Consider the following 18,598-nt stretch of genomic DNA (forward strand, 5'->3'; position numbering starts at 1 on the left):
CATGCAGTGAGTGCAGTGTGTAACACCGAGGAGGCATGCAGCAAGCAGTTGTGTTAGCTGTGTGTGTTTCAAAGTGTGTAGAGGCGCGAGCGGAGCCAGCTGGAGGAACAGAAGAGGATTAACCTTTCCACTTCATTATTCGCTCGTTAGCTCATCGAGACGAGCAATAATGAGTAGAACAGTTAAGTGATTAGTAGGAAGTGAAAGGATCGAGTTGAGTAACGTTGCATCCCATATCACCTGACATTTATAATTTTATACCTTTCCGTGTCGAGCGAGGAAGGCCGATCGAACTAAGTGGAACCGATCGAGGTTATTCTGGAGCATTCGTGGACACGCACGTTGACAAACTGCTACTCCACATACTTAAAACATCACCATCGCAAAAGTTATGAAAACAACATTTTATAGCTAAAGAGCGAGCTCAAGGCGGCCAGCGAGCGGCGTCGACGCTCGCTCGTCGCCTTGAGTGGTCACCACTGCGAACAGTCTCTCAACTGTATTAATATATCACACAGACGGATTAGTAATATTAATTACACGACGAAAAAACGTTCGAGCCAACAAGCTACTGCATGGACAAGGGCCGGGGCGGGCCCTACGCTACGACCCGCGCGCGCGGCGCCAAGCGAACAGCGGGGCGTCACCTTGAAGCCGTCATACGTCCAGCTGCCTAACTTAAGCACACAGGTTTGCACGTCGTAAGGAAAGAACTCGACGTCGATAGAGCAGGACGACTTATAGACTGCGGGCGGCTGCCACACCACCATGCCGTTGTGGTACACCGTGGCTTTGGTCATCAGAGTCACCTCGTAGTTGCCGTCGGCACTGCGGACAAACAGAGTGGTCAGCCACGGCAGTGGGAATGGCCCGATAAATTACCTTGAATCCGTCGTAAGTCCAGCTACCGAACTTAAGAACGCATGTTTGCTCGTCGAAAGGAAAATATTCCACGTCTATTTCGCAGGAAGACTTGTAAATGGCGGGTGGTTTCCATTCGACAAGCCCTTGATGGTAGATGGTCGCCTTGGTCGCCAACGTTACCTCGAAGTTGCCGTCGGCACTGCAAATTAAGGTACATTACAAGCCGGCACGCGCCCTATTTGACCTTCGTTTCGATAGTGTGTGCGTCTGTGGCGTTGATGATGGAAGATTACTTGATCACCTGTGCTAAGAGTTGAAAGTGTTCATGGTTACCTATTTAATGTTAAAACCAACAATAAAGTACATATATTCGAACGATAACAAAATATTTGTGTTTGTACAACATTGTTCTGTTTAAACAAGTGTTACTACGAATAATTTAATGCTTCTTATTATCATAAGTAGCAAATAATGAGATGTATGCTCAATTGGAAAATAATTATATTTAACTTTGTAGTCATTGTCGTCGTTAGTATTATTTTTTCTATAATAAATTTATTAATATTGTAAAAAAGTAAAAGTATTTCTCAAAGTAGCATAAAATAACACTTTTGCTTTGTAGGTAATATTGATTTCTGAAATTATAGTGTCATTCCTACGATGTTCGTTATAATGAAAAGTAGAGAAGATTAATTCAGGCTATTTTGAAGGATTAAGGAAAAAGGTTAACATTTAGGATGAGTTAAGAAGGGTGAGGCCGGAAATAAGCAATGGTTGTTGCCGAAGTCATCTATCAAAGTCCGGCGTTTCTGACTGACACACAGGACTAAACGAGCGCTTTCTCAAAATTAATAGTAAGCCACCTTTGCTGAAATAATTTATATTAAAAACCAATTCAAGAGAAAAAACACCTTATTTAAAATTGATCTATTTATGTAATAAAAGTATAAAAACATGGACAATGAGGAATAAAAACCTCTCATGTAAAGTTTGCGTGTATGAAGACATCCACAGCTTTCATGGTACAGTTCAAGACATTATCCAAATCGTTTTTCACGTCACTTACAAGTATGCTTATTCCTGCTTTAACCCTGTCTAGTATAATACTAAGCCCGTCTAAAAATTCTGGATCACATTTAACCTAAAAATAAAAATACATATATTTATATAGCACCAAAAGACACTGATTTCATCTAAATCACGATGTAATTTTTGATAATATTACCATTTGGGCTACGACATATATAGTAAAAATGCTAAATACAAATTTCATTATTGATCAAAGAGTTATTATGTCAACATACATATGTCTGCGACTGCGCACTTATAACGAATAACTGGTAAGCAAATACTTGATGTCTACCGAGCAGGGAAATTCAATTATCTATTATTGTGTAATTATACTTTATATATATATAAAAATTCTAGTTTTAATAAGCTTTTGCCTAAATATTATGAATTTGTATGTAACGAATTAAAAAAAAACTGATTTCATGTTATTTTTATTGAATGTAACACGACATACTGTGTACAAACAAATATAAGAATTACTTTCATTTCTTAATAAGGTATTTGTACATTTCTGTCCGTCTTTTATATATATATTTTTTTTATTAATATTCATATATATTTTTTTAATATCTACTATGTATCTACTATAAATACATGTATCTACTATGCTTCTATATTTAAAATTTCTTTTAAAATTTGGATTTGCTACTTGCTAAATCATATTCTAATTTCCTAGACATCTAACGTTGCATAATGCAGCAAGATTACGTATGCGGTCAAAAGCATATTCCTAAAAGACTTTTTTTACTGCTACATCACTAGGCTGTAGGCTTTAGGTCTAATAAAGAGACATACATACGATACCTATCTATATATAGATATATATCTATCAGTACTAATAGCACAACGATCAATAACGCATTCAAGCATAGATAACGCGACTATGAGAGCTTTATTACATTTCTCTATTTTAAAGCGTGAATTTTTTATATTCATTATTTTAGTTTACGGTTATTACGGTGCATTTTAATGGTATTTTAGAATTTTATTAGTTCTGGATTTTATTGAGGATGACTCGGGATATGTTTTTGTTTTTTCATAATTGGGAAATCAAATATATAAATTTCTTTTTACATTTAGAAAAGGAGAAGGTAGTGGCGTTATATATTTTAATACTGGAATAAAAAATAAAGGAGTTTACTATAAACGGAGGGAGGATAGAGGAGTTTTAATGGCGCATGTGGAAGCGATGCGCTGTTGAGTGGTGAATACTAAACATCAGCTTAGTGAGACACAGCACCGTTATATCTCTTTTTAAATCATTTCCTGTGCACATAACACATATTTTTTAAGACACTAACTCTACCTGGTTAGATTTGATCGTTACAGCGATATGTAAAGTTTTTATTAAATTTTGTATTGAGCTTTACATTGTAGAATAATAAATTAAGAATTTGCGTACGGATACTGTGTCCACCCTCGATGTGATGTTTCTTTACAATTCATTTAGTTATAATAATAAAATATGTATGTATTAGTAAAATATGAAATACTAGAGATAAGGTAACATTTCAAATCGCATCGCTTCACATCGCAATTTAAATTTATATTTAATTGTCTTTTTTTAATTAAAACTTTAAATAAAGTTAGTGATTATTTTCATCTCACTTGTTGTAAAGCACGATGTCGGGCCGCCAGATGTGGTCGGAGGGTACGTGCAGCATATGCACGCCGCCGTACTCCCGCGGCTCCCAGCGTAGCTTGTAGTCATACCAGGACTGCTCAACCCATAAGTTTGTTGTCATAATTTGGTTCTTTAAGTTCTGAAAACATTGGTAAAATTAGTAACTAGCACTCTTTTTATCACGTGAAGAAATAAAATATTTAATATTTTCGGTTCCATGAGTTCCGCTAATACGCAATGGCCCCATAAACTTCACTATGAATCTTACATTCATGCAAAAAGTAGCGTGGGTAGAGGGAACCTGGGAACCTAAACACAGCATTCCTACTAAGACGAATGTGAACCATTAAGAAATAGGCACGCAGTGTCTTGTCATTTTATGAATTTTATATATGACCATTCATCGCCTGTACCTTAAATATTAATTGACCTTTATTTTTATAAAAATTAATGTAATAAATGAACGAATCAATGTTTAATAATACCTATCTATGTATGTTTATATGACAAGCATGTTTACTGACGCGCGGTAAAAGAACTTCCGGGATAGGTGATTGATTGCAAATTATTCGGAAATTTTCCTTTACCTACTTCACGAAGCGTTAAGCATCAAATAATTTGGTATTTTTTGGGTGGGTGTCGCTTTACATAGGTACGTAATGATATGTTCAACATAACATTTATTCGTACGTATATAATGAAATCTTTCTTCTTCTAGTCTTCTTTTATTTTTTTTGTTTGTCACATGGCAGAGTAGGCAGAGGGAACCTGGGCAAGGTGGGCAGAGGCAACATGAGAATCTAATATTAAGATACTCCGTTCATCTTAAGATACCTCGTTCCTCTTAAGATACCTCGTTCCCACCTTTTCATCGAATTCGGGAGGCATTGAGTGTGGAGCGAGAGTTTGAACATTACAATTATATTATAATAAAAATCGTAATGTAAAAAGATTCTATTTTTCATTTTGTTACATTGATTTTTTATAATAAATAATTGATAATTATAAACCAACAACTAGATAAGAACTAAATATGTTCAGCTGTTCCAAAGTCGTCAAATGGCTGTTCATATTTTTCAAATCATACCTTAGATTTTTTTCAGTTTCACGATTAAGTCAACTTTCAAACAAAAAAATCGGTTTATCCCTTTTGGAGATACGGTGCCACGGACAGACATAAGGATAACATGTCAAACTAACACTTTGTTTTCGTCGGAGGTTAAAATGGCGTAAAACCATTTTAAATTATAATATAAATGGTTATATAATAATTTAATAAACATTTGTTGGAAAAGCGCTAAAATTTTAGTTTATAATGGCTGATTTCTGTGTCGATTTGTAATATACTACAGTAACTTCGTAGTTCGATCTCGATCCTCTCAAAAGTCATAGATTTCACATATCTCATAGATACTACCTATCTTTTTCATTTTGATTCAGTAGTTCATTCATTTTAATTTAGAAAAATATTTTTTGTAATTTAAAAGCAAAAATTTACACCGTTTTATCACTTAAAATATTTTTCTTTGTTAGCTTACAGCTTTAACCGTGTCAGATTTGTGTACTAGCAAGGTAAAATGTTGTTACTAAATCCTACGCAATCTTTACGACTTTTCATAAACTTCTGAATTTTGGTATATTTTATATTGTAGCTTGTAGTATATTTGTATAGAAAATATATTTGTGTAGACCAAATTTATTTTCATAAATACTAATAAATTTATTGAATTTATTTAAAATCTATGTTATTAACAAATTTGCAGTTACACAGTTAATAGCTCTTACATCTTTTCTATAGACTTAAAAGTGATAAAGCAGTTTTAGAATTTGTTTTGTATTCGCAACTCAATTTTCACTTTATCCTTCAAAGTTTGCCAAAGAGCGTTAATTCCGCTAGTAATTAACTTTGCCTTCTATTTTATAATATATTGGTATTGTTTATTTTAGACAATATAAGCTTCATTTAACGATAAAATTGTTATTTAACAACCATTCACTGTGTTCTGATATATATTTTTTTAAAGATTAATTTATCTAAAGTTTGTCTGTTGCTTGGGTCGCTGATAATACGTACTACGATCAAAGTTGTTACATAAGGACTTTGACCACAGCCAACAGACATGCAATGAATGTTTCGAATGAATCTTAATTCAGTTAGTTAGGGTATGTATATATCAATTAACGAGGACAACTTAACAGAAGATAGCCATTCAAAATGGCGACCGTTTTTCTTACTCTTTTTATTTGTCATTTTGTATATTTCTCGGCGTTATTTCGACTATTCGAGTATTTGGCCAGAATAAAATTAATTTTGCGAAATTAAATGTAAGCATAAAACATTTTGACTTAGATAAAACGTGTTTGGAATCCAACTGGAATGTTAATGCATATTTAAATACTAGTGACCCGTCTTGGTACCGACCGGATTTCCTTTGTTGTAAAATAATTAGTTTTATATTGTCAAATATTTATCTTAATTGAAGCAGCAAGATGAATCATTAATTCGCTTTAATGATTTGTGATGATTGGTATCTATTAATTATTGTAATAGTTCATTATATAAAAATCATGTGAGGCTTATTGTTCAGGATATTATAGGAATCATTTTTATTTTTATAAACTAAAATTACGAGAACGAAAACGAAAACGAAAACGAAAACTACGAGAAATGAAACTACTTAATATTTCCACGGGAGGGAATAGATCCTACAACCATCAACCAAACCATTTATATATATTATTTATTATATATTAAGCAAAATTATGTAATAAATAATAATATTATTGAATTTAAGATTTATTTCTTTTTTTATTTAGTGAAAGTATGAAAACTTTTCTGACATTGAGACATGGATACAATTAATTTAATAGTTTAATCCAAAATAACGTAAATAAAACATTCATTGCGTGTAGGGTTGTTGACATAGTCCACAAAATACATCCGTGACAACTTGTTAGTTAAATAATAAATAATTTAGGCGGTGGTCTCGTGGACTTCAGCTGCTGTAGTTTCTATGAGCACATTATTATCACATGCATAGATCTAAGTGCTTGTAGGTCACCTTTTAATTTATCATAATTCTAGTATAATTCAATTATAATTTATTAATGTTACATTTAAATTTGTAGGAAGCTTACTTCAAAGATATTACAAAATTGTATTTATGATACGGTCACATTTTCTTTATAGCAAATTCAGCTTACGTCGGGATCTTGAAAGGAAAATGTAATCTTGATTTTTTGCTTTTAATTATGGTTCCCTTATCGATATGAATCCCATTTGCTCTGTTTCCAGTCAATTTAGCTGGGACATTTAAAATATAATTCTTTTTAGGGTTCCACAGGTACCTCAAAAGAAAAACGAAACCCTTATACGATCAATTTGTCTATCTGCCAAGACTATTTATCTAAACATTGCCTAGAGGTATTAAGATAAATAATAGATACCGAGGTTTTATGCATCATTTTTGATGTGTTGCTGCTTATATCAAATTCACTGAATAATCAAAATTTACAATACAAATAAAGTAAAAAACCGAAAATTGATAATTCATAGTTATTCTGTAGGAAAAAATCATCACAAACTTATATTTGTATTTAATTTAATGCAAAATGAGGGCATACGTCCGAAAAATTAAATTTCTCAACGTTATTTGCCGCGTAATAAACCAGATATTGACCTACATTAAAAATAGAAAAAAATCGAAAAAAAAAATTAATTTATTTCTATCTATTGCGAAAAATTACTATTACAAACCTATAACTTATACTTCCCGTTGACCTGACCATATTTTGTAATCCTGAAATGGCAAGTCCATTCCCGGTTTTTATTAATGTGCAAAACACCCACGATATTTAATATGGAAATTTTAAAACTACGTTTTGCGACCACAAAATTTATGAAGAGATATAATTATAGTTGATAGAACATTTGAAATTTATGTATTAAAAATGTAATTACTAGAATATATTATAAAATTAAAAAATAAGGACCAAGCGTGGAGCTCGGATTCACTAGTCAACACTGAGCTAAAATAAAAAAAAATAAAAGTGCTATTCTGTTTCATGCGGGAAATATGTATGTGACAGTTCTAGATCGTGACTTTTACCAAAAAAATATATTAAAAAATAAATTATGTTAAAGCACATAACATGGAGCATTGTTTCAAGTAAATTTCAAAAGTACTCGACCTGGAAAAAACTACAGTCATTGGTTTAACGGACTATAAAATTCACATCATGAATTTTGTGCGCACTGTAACCATTCCGGTTTCAAATATACGAGTACTTTACTCCCCCTACCTACCTACACACCTACAAAATACATGTAGTATTTTGTCATCTTTAAATGATATTTTTTACAGCATAAAAATGAAACTTCTTATGCCTATTTTTAGTTTAATATATTTTTTTAGAAGTTCTCTAAAATTAGCAGATATAAGAACATATATAAAGTAATAATTAAAAGGGTTCAATAATTGCAGAAGTCATATAACAATAATATATGAAATGTATTTTGTTTTCGAGAAGTTCTTTGTGAACTTCAATAAATTATTTATACGATGGAAATTTGATTTGGCAGGACGATTGGGACGTGACCTAAGTGACTCTTGCTACTTGAGTGTAGTTACAATTTCACAGTCTGTAAATACGATCAGAGAAATTACTTTTTATTGAATCTTACAGACGTTCGATTTTCAAATATTACATGTGTTAATAATTATATATTTTTAAGCTTCACGCTGTATATATCATGTAGCAGGGTAGGCTCGGGGAACCTAGTGTTAATACACTTCACTCCCCAATTTCCACCGAATACTGGAAGCACTGCGTGCTGAATGACAGAACCCAATGCCACGTTTTTGCCTCGCGAAGAAATGAAAAGAAGTTATTTAAATATTTTATTTTCTAGTGGAAATCGAACTACTGGCCAAAGTTAATTATTGTGACTAAGGGGGAACTTAGACCGCATATTTTAAACTAAAGGATTATCACCGCAATTATTGCTTAATTTAGTTTGCGGTAAATGCTTATAAATAGTTAATTTTCAACGTCGTAAGCATTGCGGCGACTTGATAAAGAATAGTAATAGTCATACTATATACAGTTCGAATATCAGAGGCACAGTAAGTAGTAGGTAATAAGACTTACCATATTAACTACGTATTTATTCCAATGCTCTGTCTAAATTTTGACTTTAATAAGAAAATTATACTAAGATTTATACATATATATCGTATCTTTTTTATTATTCATATATTAAATTAGAATCTAGATGTCTAGAATTAGAAGTTTAAAAAAGTACAAGTAGTTAACAGACACTAGTATAGAAAACGTTAGTATAACTATATTATGCAAATTTTAATATTTCACAAATTCCTTTGCGAATTCTATTTTTATTTTCATACAGGTATATTTTAATACCTGTATGAAAATAAAAATAAACCCAAAATTATTGTATAATTCCCTTCTAAAATCTTATCAAACAGTTTCTGCATAACAAAATGAATTAAATCAAGATAAGTGCTAATTGTCCAGGATATGTTAATGACATTTTTATTGGATTTATTTATTATAAACCTAATAGGGGAGAGCGGGGCTAAAAGTTACCGAGGTAAGTTGTTCCGATGGGAATAATTTCGCGGAGAAAAGTGATAGGAATATTTAGTAAACATATAGTGAAATGCAATGTGATAGCGCACCTATGGCCAGCATATTGAACAATCCAGTGGCACCCGAAACCAATGGAATAGCACACGGGTGTCGTTGGTGCACGATTGTAAATATTTTTGCATTTCATATTTTTGGTCTATCTCACAAATTTTAACGATTAGCCTCGAGTATGTTAATATTTTTTTAATACTATTTCGGAACACTATTTGTAATTTATTTATGTTTTCTATATCTTATTTATATTTAATTTTTTTTCAACACGTGTTTTTGGGGCTAGATGTTCCCTTTTTTTGGGGCATGTTGTGACTTGTTGTTGTAACGAAAAACTTTCGCCAATTCATTTGTACCAATAATGGGATGTAAATATTGTAATTTTTCATACTAAAAAATATTGTAATTTAGTAACATGCGGACTTATGCTCGGAAATCAACTCGAGGTTATGTGTCATATGAGTTGATGCAAAAAGCAGCGGATGTAGTTTTCAAAGATTGCAGAAATAAGATAAAAACTGTTACCAAAGAATGACTTATACATATTAAGTGCGAAAACCTAAAGGTATAAAAATTTGTTTATTATTTTGGTTTAATAAAATCAAAATAAGTTTTATTTTATGTAAAATTATCTTTTACTTTTTAGTTCCGTTGTTTTTCGGTTCGGTTTTTTTTTGTTCAAAATTAATTATTTTTACGATTTTAAGTGATAAGTAACCTTAAAAGGATATTTCTTAAACGGCATCTGTTGTGATATGTAAAACTTGACTCAATTAGGTATTATTTTTGTGGAAACTAACATTTTGGTATATTAACAAGAAAATACATAAAAAATATTCGGGCGAATTGGATACCTCTCCCTTTTTTGAAGTCGGTTGAAAATGAAAACTTCTTTTTTGAGGTTGGTTGAAAAGAAATGCAATGATGGGGAATCTTACTTCTGACAATAATTTTAATAAAGTTTTCCCTTGTAACTATTTCAGTATAATTAATATTTACCAAAATAAAAACAAATTTTCTCAATTTTGACCGGATTTTATAATCAGAACCTAACCAAACTTTCATCAAACTATCCTTGAAGTGTATCCTTACAAATAAGAAAAGAATCATTAGAATCGGTTGGCGTGATATTGAGTTATTCGTCATTTTGTCGCACACGTACCAATACAAATTTAATACTTATGTGATTTTCTCATAGATACCATTGTCAAAAATAGACCAAAAAAAAATTGTTCCCACATGGGAAGCACTACCTTTCAAATAAAAAAAAATAATCAAAATCGGTTCACCTAATCAAAAGTTATGAAGTAACATACATAAAAAAAAGAAACAGTCGAATTGACAATCTCCTTTTGTTACAGAAGTCGGTTAAAAAAGATTTGCTTTTGCGCCTGGTAATTATTATGATACTGTTGATTATTCTTTAAATAAACAGGCTTTGTTCGATTATTTATTGTTTTTTATTTTGCAAATAATTGCTTTAAAAATATGGTAACAATTTACCCCGGTCTGTTAACAACTTGCCCCAAGTCGGGGTAAGTTGTTACTTTCCGACTTCAGTCATAAAAAAAATCATAATAAAAAAGTCTTCCAAAGAAAATTCCAAATTACTGTTTTGATTGCAAGTCTAGATATGTAAGTTGAATTTGATTATATTGTATAAATACTAAAATCAAGTATTCGTAGCAATATTTGAGGTTAAAAAAAATCGGAACTTTTGGCCCCGCTCTCCCCTATTCCTAATATTAAAACCAACCTCTAATATTTTAAAACTTAACATTTTAACAAACTTAGCAGTAAACAGTTCTTGTGAATCTAGATGTCGTGAATTGGATTCACGAAACCAGCGACTGCTTGTACGAGTATACCATACTCATATTATTAACAGTCTGGGTAATACTGAAGCGTTGTCGAGCAATTTCCTTAAAGAGGCAAACCGTAAAATAGAGTGCTGTGTCGCTCTTTTTATTTTTTATAATAAAAATAAAACTCCATATTTATTTATTTTTCTTGAAAATTAACTGGCAATACACTTACAATGGCAATGGCTGTAAGGGTAACTTGTATGCTAAAAACGTGTTAATTATGCTTTAATTTTATGAATTAGTCTATATTAGTGTTTTCAAATATGTATAATTTTATATAACTAAGAATATATAACAGTTCCAATATTATAACATATGTAACGTAGAAATATACAATAAATATAATAGTGAAATATATAAACTTACTCAAATATATTTTTGCCTTTTTAGATAAAACCTTTTAAACGGTCCAATAAAAGCGTTAAATATTTGCAAGTGAAGCCTTATTGTTCCTTTGTTCTTGAGAAGTACCCTTATCTTGTGATATTTTTCGTAACCTTATTATTTTTTAAATAGAGCCTATAATTTAGAAAAAAACATGTGTTTTCCAAATAAGATAAATATGACATTGTTTTTGTAATGACGATAGCTATAGTACTTGTACTTATATAATCCAGTTCAAAAAGTTGGTAAAAATCTACTTCTTATTGTATTTTTTTATTATTTAGTATGGAAATATTACAAAGTATATTTTATCTTAAAATTAATTAAACAAAAAATATTTCCCGAGTACAATTTGACTCCTCAATGATCGCAAACAGTCTGATACAATTGCTCTCCAACAGTCGTTGGGGAGCGTACATAGTGAAGTATCATTTAAATGTTATCAAAAAAAACGAGCTAAAAACCAAAGATTGAAATATAACAGTGCCTTAACGATAAAAAAATCATTGCCATTTCATCTAAGAGAGTGAACGTCACCTATCTTGCTTTAAATTTGAAAGAGTAAGTTTCTTAAGATTTTTTCACAATTTAGCGTCATTTTAAAAGATGCGGAACGTTTTATTTGTTGTAGTATAAACTTTTTGTTTTAATTTTCAGAACCATTCTGGCTTCAACGGTCCTAATTGAAATATAAATAATGAGGAATGGTAATAGGTATGAAATAATGCTTCAAAGTTCGTTACAGTAAAGTTTTTACGTATACAAATACACTAGTTTTTGTTTCATTAAAAATAACCAAGTAGTTATGATTTTACAGGCATTTGAAGTTTGCAAAAATTTCAAATGCCGCTAACAGTCCCGCGGCCGGCGGTGACGTCACAGGTCTGGCAAAACTCACTAGTCGCCAACGGTGATAGGAGATCTCGCGCAGTACTTTGTTTGCTTGTTACTCGCTTGTGTTTAGTGTTAATACAATTAATTAAAATGGATGAAGGATTCGAAAAAGGTCAATCGGATAACCTACCTGCAATAGAAGGATTTATGGTTGCCGATTATTTATCGGAAAACAGTGATTTCGTCGCCGCAGAAATGCGAGGAGTAAAAATGCGAAGGTAAGTTTTGTTGTCTAACTAGTAATATTATGTCAATTTGGGGTAGATAATAACTATCTTACGTTATTTTATTTGAAATTATTTATTTAAAACTGTAATGTAACCTAACCTAACTAGTTTCATATTGTAGGTAACGCTATTTTCGTTAAAAGTACCAAACTTTTTATTCAAGTTCAAATTAGTAAGGTTGTTTTATAAGTGAAAATAATATAATAATAATATAACTAAATTCATGCAGTAAGTTGAGCATGCACAAATTTTTTTTAATGTAGATTTTTAATATTTTTCATAAAAATATTATTCAGATAGATGTATATCTGAATAATATTTTTATTGTGATTATTGAAGATCGGCAAGAGAGAGTTATGGTCATGATGCGTACTATTGCGTGCTATTGTGTACGTATATGTTAAAAGAGTTATGTATGTATTGCCAAATGTAGATTACAGCAGAACACCGTGCACGTATTAAACTATATTATTGCAGCTTAGAATGCAATGAAAAGAAGCAATAAGTTTATACGTAATCTGCGAAGATTGTGCCGCCAGCAGAGGTGATTGTAAACATACCATGGCATTTATAATGGGCTACATAGTCGAAGCGACGAGTTTTCAACAACTGCAACCAGGTCTTCTTTTTCTTGGCATTAATCCCGGCGTATGTTGCCAGGGTCTGCCTTCCTGCTTAACCTACTCCACTTTACACGATCTGTAACGTCCTGAGTGATTCGACCATTGGCACTCATGTCCTGCATCACGACATCCAAACACCGCAACTACGTCGGCGCGCAACGTTGCCATACCATCTTAGGCCACGCTCTTGGAGCTTATCCGCTACGTCATGGACCCCAAGACTACCTCGAATGCGTCAAACCGCAGCATCTTCATTTCCGTGACGTGAAGCTCCTCAGCGTGATGAAATAGTGCTGGCCAACATTCGCTGCCGTATAATAGAACCAGTCAGATGATGCTCTTATATATCAGCCCGTTGAGCTTGGGTTCTGCGGTCGCAGACCACACCGATAACCTCCCACCATTTGGCCCAGGCAGCGCTTATCCAGCCATGGACATCGTGATCGATGCCTCCAGACTCATGCATAACGGATCCAAGGTACTTGAAACTTTTCCAACTTAACGGCTAGCTCAGGACCTATAAGGACAGTGCTCGAGTTCGGGCTCCCTCAGGCTATTCGGTCTTCGACACATTTTGTTTAAGACCGCCGTTCTCAAGCGCACCCTTCCAGAGGTTCACTTTACGCTCCAGCATTAGTTGCTTCTCTTCAATGAGTGTAATGTCATCGGCATACATCATCAGCCATGGAGGCTGGTCCTGGATGTGAGCCGTGACAGTACACTACAATAAATAAGAACGAACTAAAAGCCGAGCCTTGGTGAACCCCCTACTGTGATCTAAAGGGTTTGGTGTCGCCAACAGCAGTCCTAACCATCGCGAATCGCAAAGCGGGATCGTGGTACATATCTCTGATAATCTCAAAAAAAAGTTTGTGGTAACGCCCAAGCCAAGCCAAGTGTTGTTGGAAAAAATTCAAGCTTTCTAGTATCGATACTATAATAAAAATAATCAAAACTAAAGATTTTGGTACAACACGCCATAAAACTCTCGCTCGCTATTACATTATGTATGTGAAAAAAAAGATTTTAAAAATATACCTATATATTATTTATTAAACGAAACTAAATTTGTGGTGGAACGCCAGCTAAAGAAGAGCGCGAACTGCGAGTGAACGAAGACGAACTGAGCGAGCGAGTTTTGCAAGACCTGTGACGTCACGCGAGTCGGTTATGGCCCGACGGAATCTCGCGTCGCGCGCTTACTTTAAAGGACAATATCTCAAAAACTAATAGACGTATCAAAATAATTCTTTCACAAGTATTTTTTGTTTTTAAAAGACAATACGATGAGCTAGAATTTAAAATTAGTGATTATTCTCCATTGTAAAGGTGCACAGGACGCATAAGTTCTATTAGTTTTACACTTTCCGCCAAATTCCGAGACATTGTTGGGTGGCGGAATTCAACGCCGCGCTTTATCATGGTACAAGAGTGAAGAAATGGTAATATTAAATATTTCATATTGTCGAAAAAGAAATGAACCCACAACGCACGCTTGGGTCCCTTCACCACGACTGGTCATTTTCAACCATTTAAATCTTGCAATTAAAACGCAATCTTTGGTCTTTGCCCATCTACGCTTTTTCCAATGCTCTATCCATTACCGTAAAGACTAATGGTGCTCAAAAATCGCTGTGACATAATAAATCGAGTTTGTTACACTTTTAGCAATATTTTTATTGGTTGCCGTAAATATTTTTATTGTGAAATAGATTATTTTCTCGCCAAAAGCAATCTGAACCCTTGTTCGTTTTTTTAATAAAATTTATATAAAGCTTTTTAATATGCTTCTAGATTAGACATATACATACAACATATATACTTTTACGTCGTATACCTACCTATACTATTTATATTAATAAAGTTAGAAAAAATAGCCTCAATTTTTTTACCGCATAGCTAAGTTAGTAGAAAACACCTAGAACTAAGACACTATTCTCCACTTTTCGTCCAATTTTCAAGACATTGGCGGAAATCTATTTGAATGTCTGGGGATAGAACCAAAACCAAAACACTGCGCTACGACGACCTAGAGGCCTAATTATCCAAATATTTTATTCAAAGTAATTTTAGGAAATGAATAGTCATTTGTTATTTTCTATTGATTAAACTTGAATGTACCTACAGTGTACTGATGAAAATGCATGAGAACTACATTTTTTTTTGAAACTTCAACACGTCAAGAGTCGTGTGACGGCAACAAAGGAATATAAAATCAATAGCTCATTTTTCTTTTTTATGCATATATCTACTGAATGAAATGAATATCTTTCAAAGATGGAGGTTATAGTAAATATATATATACTATTGTATTATTACATTTTGTTTTTCTTTATGAATGAAGAATACCGAAATTCTCATATACAGAAACTTCCGTAGGTGGGAAATAGGAAAAAGAGTGTTACAAAACTTCTTAGTGAGGAGAAATTTAGAAATTCAGTACCACCCCGCTTTATATTTTCTGTCCAATTTTCGACTCATTGCGTTTTGAGTAGCGAAACTCAACGCCAGAGTTTGGCCAGTTATGAGAAGAAGAAAATGAAAATAATGATTCTTTAAGTGGAAATCCTTCAGACGCTGTCTTGCAGTGCTACACTGCAATAAAATTAATTATAACATTGATGTAAAAAAAGAAGTGATGGAATATGAGACTATGTATTGCCAACGATCGTAGAGAAAGCAATATTAGGTCAAGTATTCGTTACATATCTCTTATAACGGCCTTCGATTTTTTAGTTAAATGCCACATAGAGCAGGGTAGGCAGAGGGAACCTGGGAACCTAGTGTTAAGAGATGTAAGACACTTTCGTTTCTCACTTCTCATTTAAATAAACAATAAATATATTATATATATTTTTTTTATAATTCAGTAAGTGAACACAACCTCAAAATTTTTGTATATTTTTTAATCGTATAATTTTTGTATATCGATTGGTAGGTACAAAATTAAAGATTTATTAGAACTTCATTTATTTATAAACAACTCATTTTTTTATTAACATTAAGTTCTTTTGCCAAAATAACTTAATTAAAAAAAAACTATAGTTATCTTAAATTATTATTTATCTGTAAAATCTTTACCCCAGTAACAGAGATAATGAAATACTAGCTACTATACTTAGTGATAATCGGACATGGCCGTTGACATTTATTAAGTTAGATCAAACACCCCTGAAAATTCTATTCTATAGAGTGTAATATTCATGCCATTTCCATCCGTGAACGATCATTTTATCCTTACATTCATAAAATGCTAACTATAACTAAATGTGATTATGTAAATGGAACATTTTTTAGCATCACGCTTTATCCCTGCGGGATAGCCAGAGAGCACTGAGCGTCAAACGCTATGATAATTATAAATTTAATTTTAACAGAAAGATTTCTTTTCATTTCGCTATCGTATGAATATATTATGTTTTTATAATTTACGTATTTGAATCCTTAAGCATAACATATGATATTACAAAATACACCTTTTTTGCATCTCCTCATAAATCTAATTCAGATTATTAGGTTCTGGGAACTTAATAATGAGCGTATGTTATTTTTATTACAATTTCCAAAATATTCCATACGTTTCTATCCTTTCTATCCTCAGTAGTAATAAAAATTGCTTCTACAAATATTTCAACTAAAATCCTAATACTACAAGTTTGTAAAAACAATCGATTCATAGATACATAGGCGAAATATCAAAAGCAACCGCACGTTCCCTGCCATCGGAATATTTATGGGATCCGATTCAAAATACATAACGGGAGACGGCGCGGCGCCTTGCGACTGCGAGAATGAAGATATGAGTACGCGCGAAGACGACACTTACTGAATATTCCCCCTTCAAAAGCTTTTACAAGATTCGAGTGACGCTTTGTTTTGTCAAAAGTGGGTCGGCAGTGATTTGTGTCTATTTAAATACTAAATGCGGCGCGCAAGTGCAACCATTGCATTTGTAATGCACCCTGCCACCCAGATGTAGGTCAACCAGGTGTTCAGCAACGGGAAGTTATGAGATAGAATCGGCCTCAACTTACTACATCGATAAGCTGACTGAGTTTGAGCTTGATGCAGACGCGAAGGACGTCTGTGGTGTTGACGACGGGGCGGACCAGCTTGTTGTAGTTGGAGAGGAGGTCGTCGTACAGGCGCTTGGCGTCGGGGTTGCCGGCGGCGGCGGCGCGCACCAGGCAGCAGGCCGCCAGCCACCAGACGAGCGCGGCCATCAGCTCGCGGGCTTGAGCATCCTCACCAAGCGGGCAGCGGGCGGCCCGGGTGCGCGGTACCGACTGCCGGCACGCCCGCCCACAGCCCCGCCGCCCTCCGCCCTCCGCCTCCGCCCTCCGCACTCGCCCTCGCCCTCGTGCCCTCGCTCCCTGTCAAAGAATCGCCGCGTCTGTAAACTCTTTCGTATTTTGATCAGGTTTGTAATTATTACTACGCTCAGTCAATTCGTAGAGGGACGGAATTTCAAATGTTTTTTTTTTTATTTTGAATGTTAATTAGCACTAATGATAGTAAGTACTCGTGATAAATTTACTGATCAGTATGTTTAACTTTTCTTAAACGAAATATATGAAAAGTTTAAAAATTTAAGTATGCTCTATTTTATAATATAAAAAACCAGACAAGCGCCAGCGCCTTTTATAGTGCCGAAATACACGTTTTTGCGATGTAACCGGCCATATTTTTTTAAAGTAAATATTTGAAATATAAACTGTACTTCAAATTATTAATTCGTTTACAAAATAACTATTAATCACTAATGTAAATTAAATGACTAAATAATAATTTTCATAGATAATATCTTTCTTGTTGAAATTCTGAAACATAATTCGTAACGTCCGTAACATTTTTTTGGGACAGAATTCAGCAGAAATTAAATTTACCCTAAATTGGTTTATCTACGGGCCGCGTGAGATCTCATTTGCCTTTTGCACGTTAGTCGTTGCAAGTCGTTATTTCGTTAAAACATTAATATAATTTATTATTAGCTTATGAATGAAACCATAACGTGATGAGGATAACGTAAAATCAAATTGTATAAATACCTTTCAAACATAATAATAATAAAATTAAGAGGGTTGGAATAAAATGGTATACTTAAGGATTAATCCCGTCGAATTGTTTAAATAATTGAATAGTTAAAGTGTGAATTCGATTATAATTTAGAAAGTAAGTTTAATACTATGTTTACTTTTCTAAAAGTTACGTCAGTAGGTACAAGTTAATTCTACGTTAGATTCTCCTTGCGTTTCTCTCTCTCTTTCTCTTCTCCTTACGTATTTTTAAAAATCGATAAGTATTGATAAAATTATACAAAGTAACACGGGTCACTAGTCCCCTGAGACTCTTTTATTCAATGTCATTAAAGCGTAAAACAAA

The 18,598-nt window shown here is 33.1% G+C and overlaps 1 protein-coding gene across 5 annotated transcripts in view; it reads right to left on the minus strand.

Moving 5' to 3' along the window:
• The window catches only part of LOC146530744 (acetylcholine receptor subunit alpha-like), a 38,483-nt gene extending 20,977 nt beyond the window's left edge, over nucleotides 1–17,506 (minus strand). For 2 of the 5 annotated variants that reach the window (XM_085198890.1, XM_085198888.1), the window contains exons 1-3: nucleotides 17,251–17,506; nucleotides 3,544–3,698; nucleotides 648–828 (exon numbers count right to left, since the gene is read on the minus strand). In XM_085198890.1, coding sequence (XP_085055016.1) covers nucleotides 648–828; nucleotides 3,544–3,698; nucleotides 17,251–17,439 — 525 coding nt within the window. In that variant the 5' untranslated portion in view covers nucleotides 17,440–17,506. Of the gene's footprint in view, nucleotides 1–647; nucleotides 834–882; nucleotides 1,064–3,543; nucleotides 3,699–17,250 lie in introns of those variants that run through there. The other 3 variants (XM_085198889.1, XM_085198886.1, XM_085198885.1) reach the window with 2 other exon arrangements.
• Nucleotides 17,507–18,598: the final 1,092 nt, after the last annotated feature.

This window comes from Heliconius melpomene, chromosome 16, assembly GCF_056956725.1.
Source record: "Heliconius melpomene rosina isolate 202511_hmr_F chromosome 16, ASM5695672v1, whole genome shotgun sequence".
NCBI lineage: Eukaryota > Metazoa > Arthropoda > Insecta > Lepidoptera > Nymphalidae > Heliconius > Heliconius melpomene.